This window comes from Nuphar pumila, chromosome 8, assembly GCF_984573655.1.
Source record: "Nuphar pumila chromosome 8, dmNupPumi1.hap1.1, whole genome shotgun sequence".
In the NCBI taxonomy this organism is placed as follows: domain Eukaryota; kingdom Viridiplantae; phylum Streptophyta; class Magnoliopsida; order Nymphaeales; family Nymphaeaceae; genus Nuphar; species Nuphar pumila.
The window spans coordinates 10,466,454-10,488,660 of NC_143256.1; the positions used below are offsets into that span (position 1 = coordinate 10,466,454).

General features: G+C 35.8%; 1 protein-coding gene across 4 annotated transcripts in view; it reads right to left on the minus strand.

Annotated features, from left to right (window-relative positions):
• The window catches only part of LOC149829597 (protein DOWNY MILDEW RESISTANCE 6-like), a 36,790-nt gene that overhangs the window by 13,399 nt on the left and 1,184 nt on the right, over positions 1-22,207 (minus strand). For 2 of the 4 annotated variants that reach the window (XR_016433728.1, XR_016433729.1), the window contains exons 4-6: positions 21,883-22,166; positions 12,490-12,584; positions 10,808-10,876 (exon numbers count right to left, since the gene is read on the minus strand). Coding sequence is in view for 1 of the 4 variants with exons in the window: in XM_090016035.1 (XP_089872161.1) it covers positions 21,921-22,166 (246 nt within the window). In the remaining 3 variants the exon portion in view is untranslated. Of the gene's footprint in view, positions 1-10,807; positions 10,877-11,278; positions 11,618-12,489; positions 12,585-21,882; positions 22,167-22,207 lie in introns of those variants that run through there. The other 2 variants (XR_016433727.1, XM_090016035.1) reach the window with 2 other exon arrangements.

The window sequence follows — 22,207 nt, forward strand, 5'->3', positions numbered from 1 at the left end:
GGTCACCTCCCCAATCTGAGTCAGTATAAGCAAGTAATTTTAATTCAGAAGTAGAAGATAGAAATACTCCCTTATTTATTGTCCCCTTCAAATATCTGATGATGCGAAAGAACAACACTCATATGAACGGTTGTGGGAGCGTGCTGAAACAGACTGGCGATGTGTATAGCATGTGACAAATCGGGTCGAGTAATGCTAAGGTACATTAAAGAACCTACCAACTGTCTGTAAGGAGTAGGATCGGTTAGAGGAACACCGTCGTCAATCTTCATTTTTGATCCCACGACTTTAGGAGTTTCGCATACTTTGACATCAAATATTCCTGATCTGTCAATAATCTCACAAGCAAGTTTAGACTGAGATAGGAAATAACCACGTTGCGAATAGGCAACCTCAACTCCAAGAAAATATGTCAGAAAACCCAAGTCTGACATCTCAAATTTTGAAGTCAAGACGGACTTAATACCCTTGACTCCTTGAACATCATCACCTGTAATTAACAGGTCATCTACATAGAGTAATAGTATCACAATCCCTGCATTTGATTTTCTAGTAAATAGAGCAGTGCCAGTATAACATGAGGAAAAATCATTTTCCAGCATTGCAATGGTAAACCTATCATACCAGGCTTTGGGGGCCTGTTTCAAACCATAGAGTGTCTTTCGAAGATGAAGAACTTTGTCTTTAGGAATCTTCATGCCTGGTGGGGCATCCATATACACTTCTTCGTTAAGGTCACCATTTAAAAAAGCATTTTTCACATCCATTTGAAAAATGTTCCAATTTTTAATAGATGTAGTAATAAGACATCTAACTGTAACCATTCGGGCTACAGGAGCAAAAGTTTCTTCATAATCAATTTCATACTCTTGCCCATACCCTTTTGCCACTAAGCGAGCTTTATACCTTTCTAGAGATCCGTCGCTCTTGGTTTTAACCTTAAAAACCCATCGACAACCTATAGTTTTCTTTCCTATAGGTAGAGTTTTGAAATCCCAAGTTTCAGCCTTTTTAAGGGCATTAAGTTCATTTTGCATAGCTTCTTGCCATTCTAGACATTTTTAGCTTCTTCAAAATTCCTTGGTTCAAAATAGGAGTGAATGACACTAAGACAAGCCTTATATCGAGGAGAGAAAGAATCAAAAGAAACAAAACGAGTTGGAGGTCTCCTATTCCTTTCAGATCTTCGGTGATCGAGAGTAGGAACAAGCTCACTATATTGGTCAATAGCACTTTTAAAGGTGTCTTGGTTTTTACGAGAGTAGGTTATAGGATCACTTGAAAATCTACTTTCTTGTTCATTGAGTGAGTTATGTTCACCAACGTCACCATCATTTTCCTCATCATGGTTTGATGATACATCATCATCACTGGATATATCATCATTACTAGATAATAAGTCAAATAGGAAGGAATAATCAAAATTTTCTTGTTGAGAAACATTTTTTTCAAAGGCACTTTCATTTTCTAAAAAAGTTACATTTCTAGAGACATACAACTTATCATCTTGAAGATCATAACAACGAAACCCTTTTTGAGTTTCGGAATATCCAAGAAAAGCGCAAGAGATAGCCTTGGGGAGAGAGTTTGTCATTCTTATCCGTAAGTATAAAACACTTACACCCAAAAACTCGTAATCTACTATAATCAGGTTCAAGTTTATATAAAATCTCAAAAGGGGATATTTTTCCTAATATCCTAGATGGTAATAAACAGAAGCAAGAGCTACTTCTACCCAAAAGTTTTTAGGAATGTTTTGGGAAATAACAAGGGTCCTAGTGGTCTCAATGATATGCCTATGTTTTCTTTTGGCCAACCCATTCTATTTAGAAGTTTTAGGACAAGACCTTTGGTAGACAATTCCATGATCCTCAAGATATACTTTAAATTGATTGGAGAGATATTCTCCTCCAGAATCACTCCTAAATATCTTTATATTACTGTTGAATTGATTCTTGATCATTGAACGGAAGGTTTTAAAACACAAAAAAACTTCATGTTTGAACTTAAGAAAATATATCCACGAATATCTGGAAAAATCATCCACAAAAATGACATAATAAGAAAAGCCTCCTTTTGAAGCAACAGGTGCGGGTCCCCAAACATCCGAATGGACAATTTCGAAAGTTTTAGAAGAGAACATAGTTCTTTGCTCAAAAGGTAAACTTTGCATCTTTCCGAGAATACAATTATTATAAGAAAATGAACTTTTACATAGGTCTTTTGCAAAATGTAAATAAGACAACTTGGTGATATTAGGACGACCAAGTCTTTTGTGCCACACATTTATATCTTTGTTTTGGGCCACATTACAAAAAGATTTTGGAACTTGAAGAGATTTCATATAGTATAAGTCTCCTTTTCTAAAGCCTTCCCCAATCAATTTCCCGGACCGGCGATCCTGTATTAAACATTTATCACAAGAAAATTTAATATCGCAACCATGGTTCGAGAGTTGAGAAACAGAGAGAAGGTTTAAGTTTAGTTTAGGTATAAATCTAATTTTTTGAATAAAAAAATCTTGAGTTTCAAAATTACCTATTCCTTTAATTTCAAGAGAGGTTCCATCCGCAGTAGAAACAAAAGAGGGAGAAACATTTTTTGAGTAATCAGAAAGTGAAAACATGTTTGGGGACATATGAAAAGATGCACCGGAGTCTAAAAGCCAAGAGACTTTACCTGGAATGGATGAAGTAGACACGGCGGCATCGGAGGTAGCTCCCTTGAAGAGAGGTTGAAGCTATAGTCCATTTTTCCTCTTTGCCCACCATTTTCACCTTGATTTTGTGGTTTTAAATGAGGGGGACGATAGGTTTTCACATTGTTCCCGAGTCTTGATACGACATTGACCTCGTTGCTTTCTTCATGATTACAAGAAACCATAAGAACACTTTATCCTTGTTTACATAAACTCATACGAGTCTCCTCACCACTTAATTTGGTGAGTACATCTTCAAGAAAGGGAGGAGTAAGTGAGGATAGAAGAGAAGACCTTATTTGTTCAAATTCGGGCCTTAGCCCATTCAAAAAATTGAAGAACCCATCTTCTTCAAGTTGTTTGTGACGGAGTTCAATTGTCTCTCCACTCCATTTTGGTTCAAGCATGGCAAGCTCATCCCAAATGTAGGAAAGATCGGCAAAATATTCCCTAATAGTCATTTCACCTTAAGTAAGAGAGAGAGCCTTCTTTTGAAGATAATACTTATGAAATAGATCCCTCGAAGTATACATTTTCTCAAGATAATGCCAAGCTTCCGATGCCTTTTTGAACTTAATAATGTTGGCATTAATCTTAGTTTCAACGGATGAAAAGAACCAAGAAAGAATCTTGAAATTATTCCTTTCTCATTCATCGTGTTTCTTAGAATACTCTTTAAGAGCTTTAACCATTTCTTCTCCTTCAAGAATCTTGATTTTGCTTCTGTTTACCATAGTTATTTTGGGTTCCGGTTCCGGAATTGTGCCTTGCACATAACCCCATAGCTCCTTCCCTTTTATGTGAGCCTTCATGTTTCCGGCCCAAATATGATAGTTGGACCCATTTAATTTGAAGCCAAGAGTAAAATGAGACTCTTTTTCGCCCATTATAAAGTAAAGAGAAAAGGAGAAATGGCGTACCAACACAATATTTCAAATGCTAGCTTGCGCAAGATTCTTCTAAAATATTTGAGAAGCAAGATCCACCACTTCAACCTCCAAAGATAGGCACGCTTTTCGAGGCACTTGAAGAGAAGAGAATCCCACAATCCTCTATCACCAACCAAGATCTGATACCATGTGAAAATGTCTATGAAAAGACAATACGCATACAAGCATAAACACTCTATAAAAGAAGTGTACGAAGACACTCTCACAACACTTGAACAAAATACGCAAAAAGCGTAAAAGTAGCAAACATGCAATAATGCATGTATTTCATAAAAAAGGAGCAAACGCTTGAGACTCTCAAGCTTGGAAATAACAAGGGGGAACACCCCTATTTATACAAGAAGAAAGAGGTGCAAAGGGGGGCTCCCAAAGGAGTCGTTGGGGAGCCCCCAACGGTCACATTTGTGACCGTTGAGGGCCCCCCAATGACTCTATTGGGGGACCCCCAATGCACCTTTTATGAAAAAGAATAAAAACAAAAATAATAAAAAAAGAAATACAAAATAAAGATGAAAAAATACAGCATATTCCAAATGGAATATGCGTAAGATAGGAAATTACAAGAATACCCTTTTTGGGTAAGAAAATAAAAAAGGATATAAATATATATATATATATATATATATATATATATATATATATATATATATATATATATATATTTTTTTTTATATATATATAGAGATACATATACATATAATATATATATGTATACGTATCTCTATGTATATAAGTGTATATATTTATACTTACAACAAAGATTTTGGAGATACATTTTAACATATTCAACACCATATGATTGGTGATCTTCACCGACCTACGTTGTTCGATGACACTGACGACTCCAACTGGTCTCACACCCTGACCGAATACAATAGCTAAGAAGGACTTATTAAGGGTTTCAAAAGATCATGGCTCTAATACCATGAAAACTTTTTCAGATCTGACATTGGATCATATCTTGATAAAGGCAAGAACCACACAAAAAAAAACAAAGGGACACAAGGCTTTTATGTGGTTTTTCTGGGCTGAGCTTATATCCACGATAAACTCTCTCTCTATTTCAACGATTTTGAGAGAGACGTATATTTATAGCCTCAAGATACAAAGGGGGAAAGAACCTTGTTGGTCTCCCAATCATGCATGGAGTCCTGATTACAAATGTCTTCTTAACATAAGTGTTTTGTTCTTAAAAGGGTCTTGTTGGTTAAGGGAGATTGGGACTCTTAGGAGGACTGGGTCTTTTCACAACCTGGGCTTCTTCTTGTGAATCTGAATCAAGATCCAAGGAACCAATTGGATATGGATCATCTTTAACATCTCTATCTCTCAAACATATGTAGACACTAGGTCATATCATGTGGGCTAACCTTGTAAGTTTGATTTTTTTTTTCAAAAATAGAACACGAGGACATAAAAAATTTAAATTTTTAATAAATAAAAATATTTTTAATAAAGGTGTTTCTCTCAAGTACATTAGTATAATTAAAGATATGTATGAAGGAGTAGTAACCAATGTCCGCACTTGTGGAGGAGTGACAACCAATTTTTCTATAACGGTTGGGTTACATCAAGGATCTGCTTTAATCCCTTTCCTATTTGCTATAGTGATGGATGAGCTTACGAGATCAATTCAAGAAAATGTGTTGTGGTGTATGTTGTTTGCTGATGATATTATTTTGATTGATGAGTCTAGAGCTGGGGTTAATGCTAAGTTAGAATTATGGAGACAGACATTGGAAGCAAGAGGTTTTAAGTTGAGTAAGAGTAAGACAAAATACATGGAATGTCGATTTAGTAAGCAATGAAGTAGTGATGGGAGTGTAGTGAAGCTTGGGGAGCAAGAAATACCGGTGGATGATTCTTTCAAATATTTGGGATCTATCATTCAAAAGTATGGATAAATTGATGAAGATGTAAATCATAGGATAAAGGTTGGGTGGATAAAATGGAAGAGTGCAACTGGAGTGTTGTGCGATCGTAGAATGCCGTTGTGGTTGAAGGGAAAGTTTTATAGGACGACTATTAGGCCCGCTTTACTATATAGTACGGAATGTTGGGCTGCCAATAGACATCATATTCAAAAAATGAGTGTAGCTGAGATGCGTATGCTAAGATGGATGTGTGGAAATACAATAAAAGATAAGATTCGGAACGAGGAGATACGTAAGAACGTAGGCGTTGCACCCATTGAAAATAAGATGAGAGAGAATCGTTTACGGTGGTTTGGACATATTCGACGAAGGCCCAGTGTTTTAAAACTCGCCTAGTCAACTCGTTGACTCGGCTCGGCTCGGCCCTCCAGCGAGTCAACCCGGCAAGGCAAACTCGGTTTGCCAAAAGTCGGGCTTGACTCGGCCTGACTCGGGCGAGTTCTGGGATGTTTGAAATTTGTTTTTTGAGTTTCAAATGGTAATGATATATATACATATATGCAGTCTACTGTTTACTGTCTGTACAATCTAGTTGAAAAATCATAGGTGCAAGTTGATTTGTGAAGCCCTTGAGAAACTTGCTTACATGTTGACAAACTATTTGAAAAAAAAAATTGTGTTCTAATAGATTGTATGTACAATTGACTGTGTAAAAACATACATTGAAAAACTTACTCTATTGGCAAAACCAGGAGATTTTTGTATGCATTTGCTTTTGTCAAATAAAAAATGGTCTATTTTCAGTTTCAGACCTTGTTTACCTCAAAATTGGGATTGATATGAAAAATCAGATAAACTGTTGAAATGGAGAACCAGGTCTTGAGTAAGGCTAAAAGAGTCTAGTACTTTCTGCAAGCTGATGAAATGGTTTGTGAGTCGGGACTTAAACTAGCAAAATTAATGAATTTTTGCTTGTCGTGACCAACTGTTCTACATCTAATAAACTTTTAATCTTTAAACTCCCAGATTTCTGTGGCACATGACAAATTGACTGTCAAAGTGCTTGTATAGATATCAAATTCAATTATTCAAGCAAACCTCTATAGCTCTTTGCAGTTTTTTTTATATTCTTACAGACATTTGGAGACTGTTTACTCAAAAACATGGTTTCAGACAAATTAGATATTGTTTTTCTTTTAAAATCAAAAGTTAACAAAACCCGGTCCGAGTCACCGAGTTGACCCGCCGAGTCACGAGTCAATAAAGAACGAGTCGAGTTCTGAGTCACGGGTTTTAAAACCTTGCGAAGGCCTAATGATGCTCCAGTTAGAAGGATGGAGAAATGGGAAAATATATTAGTTAAAAGAGGTCGGGGTAGGCCTAGGAAGACATGGATGGAGGTGATAGGAAAGGATATGAATGCTTTGAACCTCACCGAGGACATGGCATTGGATAGAAATGAATGGAGGAGAAGGATTCATATGGAAGACCCAGAATGATTTTCTTTGTTGGTTCATATCGTTGACCCTAATTGTTTTGGGATGAAGGCGTAGTTGTTGTTTGTTGTTGTAATAAATAAAAATATTTTTTATATTTAATTATTAATTTTTTACTAAAATATATTAAAATAATAACCATATGTGTCAGTGTTTGTGTCGGTGTGTCTGTTCGTGTCACTAGAGACACAGGGCCACTGTGACATATCTCTCTCTCTCTCTCTCAAAATGTTGTAGCTAAGTATGGAATTTTGAGTTCCGTTGTCATGTCGAAGCATTATAGAGACAAAAATTTAGTGATGCTATGTTCAAGAACATGCAGCAAGTCATAAGGATTTATACTCTTATTTGGATGATATCGATGAACAAGTTACTTGTGACTAAACAGTACCAAGTGTCTAACAGTGGCTTGTCCATGCATGTGTCATGTCGTAGATATCCCCTAGGCATCAAATCCTATATAGCTTGCCCTTGTGACAGCTTAATTTGTGGAGCTAGTTGGTTAACACATATCATGCAGCTGCAACATGTTTTTTTTTTTTGTTTTTTTAAAAGGCAAGTTGGGGTTAGTCAGTCCACTGTGACAAAATTTTAAAATGGCAATTTCTCGGCAGTGAATTTCTTGGGAAGCAGATCAGGTCATGCTGAACATGAGCGTTTTTGCTCATGCGGACATCGTGGCCGTCTGTTTGCATTTTGGATGAATGCCACGTGGTTTTGTTGACTTTTGAGCTTTTAAAAATGCAAATCGGATGGCCAAGATGTCAGCATGAGCAAAAACGCACTTTTGAGCTTTTAAAAATGCAAATCGGATGACCAAGATGTCAGCATGAGCAAAAACGCTCATGTTCAGCATGACCTGATCTGCTTCCAATTTCTTGGGGATTTTTCAACTTTTTTTAATATTTCTCAAGTTTTTTTGGCAAAACCTTCAGAAAAAAATCAAAATCAAATAAATTTTAAAAAAATATAAAAATAAAATAAAATAAAATAATTTTATATAAAAAAAAATATAAAATTTATTTTCAATCCCACTAACCCTATCTAAAAAGTATCAAACATCAAATAAGTATCAAGCATACGCATCAAATGTACTTCCATCAAATAAATATCAAGCATCAACTAAATCATTATACATTAAGTATCAATAATCAAGTATAAAAAACAAAAAGTAAATGATCACAAGTTCATGAGAAAACAAACATCATAACGATTAAAGTTTATACAAAAAAACTATTCACTTGCTATTAACTAAGAAATAAAAAATGGAATCAAAAGTGTCTTTATCCATTCTTTGGCCATCAATGCTTTCATCCTCCTCTTCCTTATCTTATGTTTCCTCTTCTTTATTCCTTTCTTCAATTGAGTTATATGCAAATGCATCAATGTCGTAATAAATAATACGCCAAAAATCTTTTGCTTCTTTTCCAATGGAAGTCTTCTGTATGTGCATATTCATCCTCACATAAACTAGATCAATAAGAGTTGTTGGCTTAAGACGATTTCTCTTTTTCGTATCTACCACTTCAAATGCACTCCAATTTCTTTCATATGCAGATGCACTGCATGGTTGACTAAGTACGGAGACGAGATATTATAATCTCATTAAAGATCTTTGGATCTTTTGAATGATAATAAATCAATTCTAAAGCAAGTTCATCCTTGTTATCTTCCTTATCAACCATCTTTTTCATCATTTTCTTCAATCCTTATCACATATGGATTTAAATACCCAACAACAACATATAAGTCACTTCTCAAGTTGACCTCCCATCGAGCATCAATGATGTCCTATATTTGTAGATACTTATCTATTCGATATTTATAAAAACTTTTTATTTTTTTTTAACACGATTTGTGCCTTCATAAAAGTAACCTATGGTAGAACCATCCTCATCTACCATCCTCAAAAGTTTTATAGGTGGTTTTGTTGTTGTTACTATTTCTCTTTTGTTTTTCCAAAACTCCTCTCCTTATATAATATCAATCACATATTTGCCTTCTCCTCCTTAACATTTTCTAAATTTCTTCATTCAGAAGAGGCAACCAAAAAACTCTAACCTATCTTTCATTTTAATATTGATTGCAAACATAAAAAATTAGTAGCAAAACGAGCAGGCCTTTGTATCTCTCTATCATTTATATAATTTGTCATAAGTTGCAAAATTAATTATGATTTATATATGAAACTTGTAATCCTTTTTTCATTTAATAATATATGAGAGAAATTAGGCAATCTATCACAAATTTTAAGCATTAAATCAATACAGTATGTAGTACAAGATGATGTAAAAATACGAAGGACTCTTACCTCCACTGCAGCCTTTACTTTCAAGTAATTTGAGCCATTATCCGTCACAAATTGAACTACTTTATCTGATCCAATTTCTTCAATAGTAACTGATATATATTCATTAGCTTTTGGCCCTTTAGCATATTTAGATTCTAAAAATATTGTGCCTTTAGGGCATAAGGTCAAAATATTTATGTGTGAACAAATTTTCTTATTTGTCCATATATCAGACATTAAAGCGCATCCTGATAACGATAATGATTTTTTTACCTCATCAATAAATGTTACAACGTATCCTTTTAGGTTTTGAAGTTATTTTGTTCTAATTGTTTCACTACTTGGAGAGGTATAACCAAGTCTATAATTTGCATTGGCATTAACCTTCTTAAATGCATTACCTCTAGCCAACCTAAAAGGCAAATTGTTCATAACAATACATTTTGCTATACACATATCTGCATATTCTTTCTTTTTCTTCTTTATAAAAGCATTTAAAATAATTCGTTGATCCATACTAATAGTTGGAGAAGTATAAAAAATTCTTATAAAAGTAGAATCTGGGCCGCTTTCAATAGGAGACAAATAACTTGTGAGCTTTGATTTTTTCCTTCATGGCTTGGACTCTACTTCATGAATTAAAGCCAATGCTAGATGTTTCACATCTGGCAAATATCCTTATTTGGTATACCCGCAAGATGATACTTAAATTGTGTTATTTTCCCAATAAAGTCTACCTTACAATAGTTGCAAAGTAATTGACCATCTGATTGTAGTGTAGTATGGTTCCATAATGCATCTTTAGGTCTCCTCATCTTTTTTCTTACGTAGAATAGTAAAAATAAAATAAATGATATGTATAAATATAAAACTATCTATAGGTTGAATTTAGTAGGGGCACCCAAATAACTCAAAGTACCTAATGATGGATTCAATAACATTAAATTAAAATAACAATGTTACAGAAAATTCACAATGAGGCATGCTCTGTTTCAAAATTAATTTTCCTATATTCCTGTACTTAAATCCATCATTAAAATACATCAAAACACATCAAATATTTGGCAGAATGCATCAAAATAGAACATTTTGCATGCACTAATGGGGCATGCTATGTAATCAAACTGAATTTAATGGACAAAAAAGCTAGCCTAATTTGCAGCTGTGTACACTTTATCACTAAAATGAACAATGATTAGTAGACAAATTTCTTTTGTTGTGATTCTACTCAAAGCATCTTATGGTACAATCTTGGTATCATATAAACATGTGAGAAAGCATGCAAAAAACAGCCAACACCTAAGGAATAGGCTACAAGGTCGAGGTAATGGTTAGATAAATAAACTTGTAAGCCTTTAATACCTCCCTAAATACTCATCTGAATTATTACCATCATGCTTCAAGTTGTTTCATCATACACTAAAGTAATGCTACATCGAGCTAACAAAACTCAGTGCTCTCACAAAGCCAGAATATCATAAGTTATTGAAGATACTCACCTCATGCTCACCAAAGTCACATATCATTGGGATCAGGGGGGGCACTAAGTGCCAAGTGTTTCCAGAACACTAGACAAACAACAAACCCATTTTTAGTCTCTAGAGGAAGAAGAAAGAAATATTTTTCGTTTACATAAAAATCATGCATGAAAATTCATTCCTGAAATACTACTCAAGACAGTGTGGTTTGTAACATAAGACAAAAGCAAAAGTTACGGTTGCTGGCACCCACATTAAAAAGATGAAGGCTGGCAACTTGAGTTGCAATTTGAAATTTGTTCCTATCAGGATCCTCCTTCAATACAAGTTTTAACAATTATAAAGCAGCTTCAGTTAAATTACAGACATGAGGAAGGGCCTTATTATTCAGTCAGTCAATGGCACAAGTTCACCACACTTGAGAAGAGATGCAAAACCCTATTTCAAAAAACTAAAACAGGAAAAAAGCCAAAATGTCATAATAGCAAGAAGTAACGAGAAAAAGGAAAAAGGATGACATAGTTGATATTTAACAGAAGATGGCAGATAGACGGAAGTGAAGATGTTAATTGGTAACTCCATTATGGATTTGTTGTAAACTCTCAAATCACATATAAAGCAATCCAGGCTCAGCTTGATCTGTTGTTTGAACATTTGGATCAAGACCAAAAAGTTATGTTCTCCATCAAGCAATCTCTGTTAAACAACTAACACCAACTTCCAGAAAACAGTTTAGCACTCCAAATCAAATATCTGCATTTGAATTGTTAACAACATCACTCAACATGTCAAATTTCTGCCCCTTCATTTGCTTGCATCAAGTCTCAAGGCCTGTATTTGTCACAACAGAAAAGCAAGAAAACAAAATAAGCAAAAAGGGTACAAATAATTTGCATGTTTTTGTAGCCGTTTCTAATATCTAAGTCATTTTTCTGATCAGAACCTTAGTTTCCCCTGATGTCAAAGCATAAGAGCTGAAGGATGTTATACTACTAACAACATTTATGCACAGTCATTAAGAACTTTTCTTCCAAAGTTACCTTAAAACTTCTCAATGGTTCCCACAATTGAACAGTACCCGACACTAAAAGAAAATCAAAATAATCCTAACTTGGTTTGAGGCCTTCCTTCAAATCAATAGGTGATGTTCATACAGGAAATGTTTTCCACAATTGAACAGTATATACCTTACTACCCAACACAAGAAATGGAAATCAAAAGTATCCAAGAGTATTCAAAGTCTAACAATATGTTTGTACCTCTCATAACTTACCAAAGCAAGGTTCAGATTATGAGCAATTTATGGGTACTAGTTCTTGTTGCTTTCTATACAAAATGACCAATAGCACTACAACTTTCAAAGATAAAGAAGCATTCCATTATTGTTTTGCATGCGCAAGCTCCATTTAAGCAGTCAAAGCAGAAACAGAGCATGCCCCATTGTATGGGTCGGTATATGTACAACGGTAGTGACTGAGGAATCCAGTACACATTATACAGGGAAGAAGTGAACAAACAATTTTGAAAGAATTAGCGAAAAAAAAGGCAGGGAGGCGAGAGGTCACTGGTGTGTACACAAACAGGAAAACAAAAATGTGTACACAAACAGGAAAACAAAAATGTGTACACCTCTTGCCCATCGACGAAAAAAACGCACCTACAGAAGAGAGGACTCAGGAGAAGGGAAGAGAAAGAGAGAGTACCAGTTGCAGTTGCCGGTTGCAGTCACCCCTCGCAGAGCAAAGACGGTAAGTTGGTGGTAACTAGGGTTTCAAGCATTTTTTGCATTTTGAAAGAACTATGAAAAAAAAAACATAAAAAGTGCGACAAAAATATCAGCGACATCGCGATATTTAGTACGATATTTTCACGATAAATTGTCAAAAAAAAATCTGGCAAGATTTAGCCATATAAAACTTTTACAGTTTTTCTCGCAAGATTTTCCTAAATATCGCGATATTTGCCACCATGAGTCAGACTCCTACCTGGTATACAATTGAGTTTTGAACGTCCAACGTCACAACACAACTGCTCCTACCATACAAGCTGAGCCCTCCCAACCGAAGGTGAGCGCATCATTAAAACTTTATGCATAAAGATTTGGTGTTGGCCTGATACCTCCAATCTCAGATGTAGGGTCCATAATGGGCTCTTGGCTTCTAAAAACATGAGGTTTTTTGGATCTAAGTTCTGATAAAAGCCCATATTCATGCATCTCTGGCTCGAGTCCAAGTCGAATCTGAATCCGACAAATTATTAAAACAAAATCCAAATCAGATGAATTATGGTGCCCCACAGATAAAAAAAAAAACATGCCTGATAAGCTAATCTGGTTAAGACTTAAGATTTGGTATTAGTTTCTTCCCATCCGACTCCAAATCCAAATCTGAATCCCATTAAACTAAATTTAATATGATTGAATTCAGTAATGCCTAGATCCAAACCATTCACATCCCTAAAATGAGTCCTGATCTAAATGGTATATTATTTTTTATGATGAGGGTGGCCCACCTCTAAAAGCTACTAAGACACCCGTGCGGCAACAGGGTTTGATCCAGTGCCTTCATACTCTCTGCATTTTATTTTTTTAAGCCACCCTCTTGCATTGTTTTATTGTTTTGAGAAGAACACCCTCTGCATTGCGTCATAAAAGTTTGCTCATTACGTTTGGTGGCTGCTGTAACTTGGTCAGGTGTTGCAGATGGGTTACACAGTAGAAAAACTGGGGAAAAGGGAAAATTAGCTCCTAGCCAATGGAGGGAGAAGGGAGGTCAAGGTAAGGGTGGCAAAACCTGACAACCCTCTTCTTAGGTGGGTTCGGGTTTGGCTTAAACGGGTTTGTGTCATAAACGGGTTGACTCACCTAACCCTGTTATTAAACGTGTTGGGTTCGTGTTAGGGGTATGTCAACTTGTCAATCCAATCCGTTTAATCGAATGGGGTAGGCAGGCGGGTCAACCTGTTTACCCGAACCTGACCCGTCAACCCGTTTACCCGACCCCAACCTGCCCGCTAACCCATCAACCAATTTACCTAACTCAAGCCGTTTATTAAACAGGTTAACTGGGTTACTCATTTAATAAATGAGTAGGGTTCATGTATGCCACAGCTGACCCGTTTAATAAACGAGTGGGGTTCATGTTGAGGTATGCTGACCTGCCAACCCACCAACCCTACCCCATCGCCACCCCTAGGTCCAGGTAGGGTTGCCATGATGCGGACGGCATCAGCCCAGCCAGGGCCTCCTTCTAGGTGCGCTTTTATTTAATGGTCACAATATCTCAAAATGAGTGGCCAAAAAATAGGAGCTCATCCAGGAGCCAAGATAATACCAACAAACCGTGCTAACCCAATAGCTTTGTCGTCGTTGTTACTTCACCATCTTTTCTCCCTTTTATTTTTTTTAATGGCATCAAGAAATACTTTCAATTGCAAACCCCAATAAAAAATAAATAAGTATATATGAAAAAGCGCGTCTGACGTGACTTTTTTTCAATGTTTTTTATCTGTCAGGCGCTAAAGGTCTGCGTCAAAAAATAGCTTTTAAAGGCTATTCAAAAAACGCCTCTAAAGCTTTTCTTTCTTTTAACATTGACGACGTTTACGGGCGTGGCATGTTATACTGTTGCGTCCTATATAACACTTGTGTTTGATAATACACTCATCTGTCTTTCACTCTCTCTATATATATATAGAGAGAGAGAGAGAGTACCATCAAGGCTTTTTCCCTGAATATGTCACAAACCTGATCGATTTCATTTGCTAGGTACGGGCAGTCAGGTTGTGTTTTATTTTTTTTTTGAGTTTTTAACAGAAAGATTGTGTGACATTGATTTGTCAAGCCCTAAAAAAATCTTTTGTACATGGTAACGGACAAGTGCAAAAAGTTTCCACAAAACCAATAATGTAGATTACGTCTCTATCACTTGGTTGGAGGGAAATTTAAGAAAAAAAATTAAAAAAAGAGCATTCATATGGTACGGAGGTTCCTACCTCACACTAGTAATTAATGTTGGACATTTTAAGTTTGGTCCAACCCATATGTTACCCTGTTTGACACATTAAAAGTGGTGGGTTAATGGTTAACAGTGGAGAGTTAATAGCTTTAAGCAGAGAAGCCACATTTAAGTAACTGTCCACTGCTCTCTTATAAAAAGCAGAGAGGGATTGTATGTATGATGAGAGCAATCAGTCCATTAATCTTATACAGTGCCTACATTTTGGTATTTATTGGGTTCAAGGTCCTGCTCATGGTCGACCTGAACGTGGAGCACCCGCACATCATTTTTATGGCGTCTACAAGTACGCAATTATCATCTATGATTCAGTTTTGCAATATATGCCAACATATGGGCTATGGGCACGCTTTGGTGCATCAAGAGCATTCAGTTTACACTTGCCAATGTCAGTGTACTCGCATTCTCATGTCTCCGACAGTTGCGGTCACCAAGGCAGGTAGTAGAATCTAGGCCAGCATAAATGTATGCCCATTCTGCTAATCTGAGTACCCCTTCGCATAAACGGCTTTAGTCAAGACGAAAGGGGAAACCAGGACATGCCTGCTACAACTGTTGCCATCAGTCTACGCTACCGCATTCATTGATGGATCCATTGTTGCGGTAGCTGCCAGGCATAGTTGAACCGCTACCGTCGAAAGCATCGACCGACTGGCAGCCGACAACCTCGATCGGTTGCCGGTGGAGTGACTAACCATAATAAAATTAAAAAAATAACATTTTTTCATTGTGGCTCGTCATTGAGAAAAAGATTTAGGGGAAAAGTTAGTCTCCTTACCCTAAATCCTCGATCGCTGGCGGTTTCGTCAGCGCTGCTGGCAAGAGATTTAGGGGAAAAGTTAGTCTCCTTACCTTTCGCTGGTGGGGAGGTCTCGTCGACAATTGAAGGATGTTGTGGAGTAGCCTTTGCCAGCAGGACCATTTGTATTGGTGGTTGGCCGATGTTCGATTTCTTGGAAACTGAAAGGCTTTGTTTTCTCATCCGACGAGAAGGGGTGATGTCAGGGTGCTTCGCTGAGGGGGGGGAGGGGGGTGATATTTGCCGGTGGCCTGGATCCATGGTGCCTTGCCGGAGGTCACCAACTCCGATGAGGCTCTTCAACTTCTCCCCCCCCCCCCCCCCCCAAATGCGAGCGGTGATTTTTGGTTTCTGATTTTTCATAAACTGAAAATTGCTTCTGTGTTTTTTAACCCTAATGGGTTTTGAGTTTTGGATCGAGTATTTTTACGAATATATTTTTGAAAAACGATCTTGATTGACTGATTCATACAATCACCAAAGTGTTCGGAGTGGTGTTGATTAAGGATTCTTTGGACCATATTAAGATTCGTTATTATAATTGTGTATGAGTTTATGAAATAACAATTCTACCCAAAGGTAGGTGGGTGTGTTCCAAATTCACATAGGGTGTTATAACAGATATGTATTTCAGCCCACGAAGCATGTTCGTACCCAAAGGTACATTACTGAATTACCTCTGGTTACATGATCTGTTAGTTTCACCAACTAAACGCAATTCCTTGTGAATTGAAGAGATAAAGCAACTATAAGTATTGTCGTTTCCACTAAAGTTGAACGATAATAACTCAACCATGCTTGTCTCAGAAAAGGTGAATAATAAAGGGTCTCACTTTTACCTTTTCATCACAAATCTCATCTGAACAATAATAAAGTTTTATCTTTCGTTCTTTATTGTATCAAGTTCTTTTCTTATCGACGGTTCTAGTAATATTTTCCTTTTAGACAGATCTAATTTTTTAGACTGAAAAGAAATAGTCTTGTTCACTCTAGGTTATATGGATCTTGACTTGCCGGTGGCGACGGATTAGTGACAGATATTATTCGTTGCTAATTTAAAATAGCGAAGGACTCGCGACAGATATTATTCATCGCTAATTTAAAATAGTGACAGACTCGTGACAGATCATTTCCATCGCTAATCCATCGTAAATTAGCGACGGATTAGCGACGCATAAGTTTTGTCGCTACTTAGCGTCGAAAAAATCGCGATGAAAGCTATCCATCTCTAATCCAACACTAATTCGTCGCTAAACTGTTTAGCGATGGATTAGCGACGAATTCAGGTTGTCGCTAATCCACATGTTTCTTATAGTGATTGAATGATATAAAGTTCACCATTTCTGACTCTTTCTTGATCCATCTAATTTTGACTTTGTTTCCTTCTGAATATGGACCCTTTAAATTCTCCTATAACACATAATCATGAGTGATTTTTCAATGACCTATTGTCAAAAAGTGTTGAAAAAGATAAGAGACTGAAGGGAGAGAGGGTGCTCAGTGCACATATGACCTCTTATAAGGAAAAACAGAGGTCATGGCTAAAGAAAAGCTCCTTCAAGAGGAAGAATCAGAAGAAAGTCGCTGGGAAGAGTTCAAATTCTCAGGCGAAAGCTAAATTCCAGTCAGGAGGCTCTTGTATAAAGTGTCTCTTCTATAAGAAGAAGGGACATAAGAAGGTGGACTACTTGAAGCATAAAAACTAGCTCAAAAATAAAGATAATAAATCATTTATTTCTCATGAGTGCAATTTGATTCATGTTTCATTGCATAGTTGGTGGATTGATTCTGATGCCACGGTGTACATTGTCAACTCTTTGCTGGCATTTCTGAACAAAAAGAAACCAACAAAGCATGAAAAAAATATCGTCTTAGAAAATAAGATGCGTTCACATGTCAAGAACGTTGGAACCTACATAGTAGTATAGGAATCAGGATTCATTTTATATTTGGTTGATACATTTTATGTTTCATTCTATAGTCGAAACCAGATTTCAAATTCAAAACTTGATAAATTTGGTTTTAAATTTAAATTTGAAAATTCTAAGCTTTCTATTATTAAAATTTTTGTTAATGTGGGTTCTATATATGTGTGTCATGGTTTGTATCGGTTAAAAACTGAAGTCCAAATTCAAGAATCTTATTCTATTAAGAACATATTGATTAACAATAAACGTGGCTTAAAGAAAGATCAATCATATTTGCTTTGGCATCGAAGGTTTGGACATATCTCGAAAGAGAGAATCCAAAGACTCGTGAAAGAGGGAATCCTTGGATCCTTTGATTTCACAAACATAAAGTCATGTGTTGACTGTATAAAGGCTAAGCAATCTAATACATATAAGAAAGATGCCAAACGCTGCAATGAAAAGTTGGAGATAGCGCATACAGATATGTGTGACCTTTTTTACCATGTTATACAGGTAAAAAATATTTTGTTACCTTTATAGACGATTACTCATAATATATTTATCTCTACTTATTATTTAAAAAATCAGAAGTCTTGCAGGTTTTTAAGGACTTCAAGAAACAAATAGATAAACAAACTGATAAAGTTATTAAGGTTGTCAGGTCTGATAGAGGTGGTGAATATTATGGTCGTTTTACTGAGATGAGACAAAAAGATGTCATTAGCATGATTTCTAAAATAAGAAGGCATTATATTTCAGTATACCATGCCTGGTAGTGTTTACCAGAATAGTGTAGCTGAAAGAAGAAATTATACGCTTTAAAAAATTGTTCGAGCGACATTGAATCGCTAAAATATTTCATTGACCTTATGGGGTGAAGCTCTTAAGACAACAATGCATATTTTGAATAAGATTCTTATGGAAGTTGTTTAAAAGACTCGTTACGAGTTATAAATAAGTAAAGACCGTTCTTGTCATATATGTGCATATGAGGATATCCAGCTAGAGCTAAATTGTATAACCCATATATAAAAGCCTTTGATCCTAGGACGATTAGTAGATTTTTCATTGGTTATCCAAAAAGATCAAAGGGTTTTAGGTTTTATTGTTCATCTCATACACCACAAATAGTGAAAACAGATAAAGCAAGATTTCTTAAAAATATGATAGATGCATCTCGAAATATTGATTTTGAGGAAATGCAGGATTCAGGTTTCATACTTGTTTAAGATAAAGACTTAGTTTTTTCTGTCATTGTCTCTTTGGATAATGTCAGGTAAAGTCTAGTCAATGAACATCAATTCCAAATAGAGTCAGTTGTTGATGAGGACATACAACAATAATATGATACAAAAGTTCATTTTAAATCACATGTAATACTTGTATAAAGGTCTACAAGGACTAGAAAATACACTATCCATACAGACTATGTGGTGTCTTTATAAGAGTCTAATAATTTTATAGATATTGATGATGATCTTTTCACCTTTGCAGAAGCCACTAAAAGTGAAAGATCAATATATTGGATCAATGTCATGAAAAAAAAGCTTGATTTTATAGCAAAGAAATAAGTGTGGGATCTTATACCTCAACCTGATAGAGTTAGATCTGTTTATTGTAAGTGAGTCTATAAGACCAAAATAAACTCTAAAAGTCAAGTGGAGAGGTACAAGGCTAGATTTATTGCAAAAGGTTTCACACAGATAGAAGGCATTGATTATAATGAGACTTTTTCTCCTGTCTTAACTAAGAAATTGTTGAAAATAATCATGGCCCTCGTAGTTCATTTTAATTTAGAACTATACCAAATAGATGTGAAAATTGTCTTTCTGAATAGGGATCTAGAAGAGGAGGTATACATGAAACAACCTTCTAATTTCAGTGTAAATGACTCGAATAATTTAATTTGCAAGTTGAAGAAGTCAATTTATGGACTTAAACAAGCCTCCCGCCAATGGTATAAAAAGTTCAATCAGGTAATTATGAACTTTGGATTCGCTGAAAATATTATTGATCAATGCATTCACATAAAGACTAGTGGGAGTAAGTTCATAATTTTGATTTTATATGTTGACGATATTCTTCTTGCAACTAATTATTTGAGTCTATTACATAAGATAAAAGATTTTCTTTTCTCTCATTTTGATATGAATGACATGGGTGAGGTCACTTATGTCTTTGAAATCGAGATCTGTCATGACAAAACTAAGTATGTCATTGGCCTCTCTCAGAAATCCTATACCAATAAGGTTCTTAAAAGATATACAATGCAGAATTGTTCTCCTAGTTTGACACTCATAGTGAAAAGGGATAAAATAAACCTAAAGGACTATCGTCAAGATGATAACGAAAATGCTCAAATGGAAACTATCCCATATACTTCAGTGGTTGGGAGTTTGTAGTATGTGCAAACTTGCATACGACCTGATATAACATTTGTTGTGGGAATGCTTGGAAGATATCAATCAAATCTTGGCATTGCGCACTGAAAAGCAACGAAGAAGGTCATGCGTTATTTGTAAGGAACGAAGGACTACATGTTGACCTACAGAAAAGCTGACCACCTAGAGTTCATTGGATGCTTTGATGCAGACTTGGAAGGATGTCTTTACACTAGAAAATCTACTATTGGATACATCTTCTTACTAGCAGGTGATACTGTTTCATAGAGAAGTGAAAAGCAGTCTACAACTACTGCTCATACCGTGGAGGCAGAATTTATTTCTCTATACAAGACTTTGCCTCAGGCTATTTGGATAAGAAACTTTTATATGGGCCTTGGTATTGTGGACTCTATTGAGAAACTGCTAAAAATCTTTTATGATAATGAAGCAGTCATGTCCTTCTCAAATAAAAATAAGAGTCCAACCTCATGTCGATACATGAAGTTAAAATATGTTGTTGTTAAAGAAAGGACTGAAAATCATCTGATATGTATTGTTACAATTGGGATGAAGAAAATGACTGTGGATCCCCTTACTAAAGGGCGAGCACTGACATTGTATTCCCAACAAGTAAATGGGATGGGTCTTTTTATTCCTTATGATGTATGACAATACATTATATGTGATAACATTTATGAAAATGAATTCATTCTCTGTGACTTTGTGTATTGTTGATTTTGTATAAAGAATCTTTCATTTGGTTAGAAAGAATAATAGAATAATACTAAAGGAGCAATAGAATGAGTTAGAGACCAATCTATTCATAAAGGTAATCTTACATGCTAAAACACTCATAATAAATTGTATTGTAGTACATAGAAATATGACATTTCATAAAAATGTGTTCATATCCATGACTCATATGATTCATTATTGTGATCATGTGAGCTCATTAAATCGAGATAATGGTATAAACCTTAATTTATAGCACTTTTAGTGTCAATGGGTCAAGTGAGAGAATGTTGGACATTTCATGTTTGAGTTCAACCCATATGTGACCCGGTTTGACACATTAAAAGTAGTGGGTTAGTGTCTAATAGTGGGGAGTTAATAGCTTTAAGTGGGTGGAGGTTACATGAATGTAGAGAGACCATGTTCACGTAACTGTCCACTGCTCCCCTTATAAAAGAAAGAGGGGGTTTGTACTTATGATGAGAGCAATCAACCCCCTAACTCCATACAGTGTCCATATTCTGGTATTTACTAGGTTCAAAGTCGTGCTAACTATCGACTTGAGGCCTGGGTTCATCATGGGTGCCAACTGGCTGAAGAGAACGTCGAGCAATGTGATTAAAAAATTTCACAAGTGCAAACTAAGAAAAAAAGTACACAACAGAAAGTAAATAAAAAAAAAGAAAACATTCGATCGGTATGGGGGCTGAAACTGCCTAACGAGGTTGGAACTCTGTAGGATTGGCCCTACACACGTGGAGGGTAGAACAAGTGCAATGTGATTGCACATCTTTTGGCGATAATGCACCTTATGACCCATCATCTGCTGTTGGGTCCTGCAGCTAATAGGTTGTATCTCGGGGTGGATGCATAGTGACAAATATCGTGAGATTTATGAAAAATCTTGCAATAATATCATGAGAAATTGCCTGAAAGTTTAAAATGGCAATTTCTCACGGCATTTTCAAAATATCACAAGATTTATGAAAAACATATAAATACCTCGATTTAAAAGCGATATTTATGTTTTAAACAACTATTTATCGCAAAAAAAATTATGTATTTTTATTTTTAAATAATTTGTATTAATATTTTCTTATAAAAAATAAATTGTATATTTTTTAATTTATTTTTTTATTGCCGAGATTTTGTCCAAAAAAACATGAGATTCATGAAACTTTTTCAATTTCTCACGAGTTTTTGAAAAACGAGAAATTGCCGATAAAAACGTTTGTCACTATGGGTGGGTGATTACCTTTAGCAGATGTGCAATCACGTTGTAACACACTTGAGTCATCTCTTAAAGCACTCTAAGCAGTGATCGTCATCCAAAGTCCGGCTCCAGAATTTCTTGTAATACTCGTCGTAGGTGAAGCTCCTGTAAACACGTCCGCCTCCCCCATCACTGGCAAGCTCTTCTGATGCTTCTATCATGGCATCAGAGCCGGGACAGATGAATGAGGCGATCGACATTCTCTCCTTCTCCGAATTGACGACCGCTCGATGCCATACGCTTCGATACCTACCGTTGCTTAACGCCTGCATTAGCATTTTTGTTCAACTTAATTTACTTCTTCAGA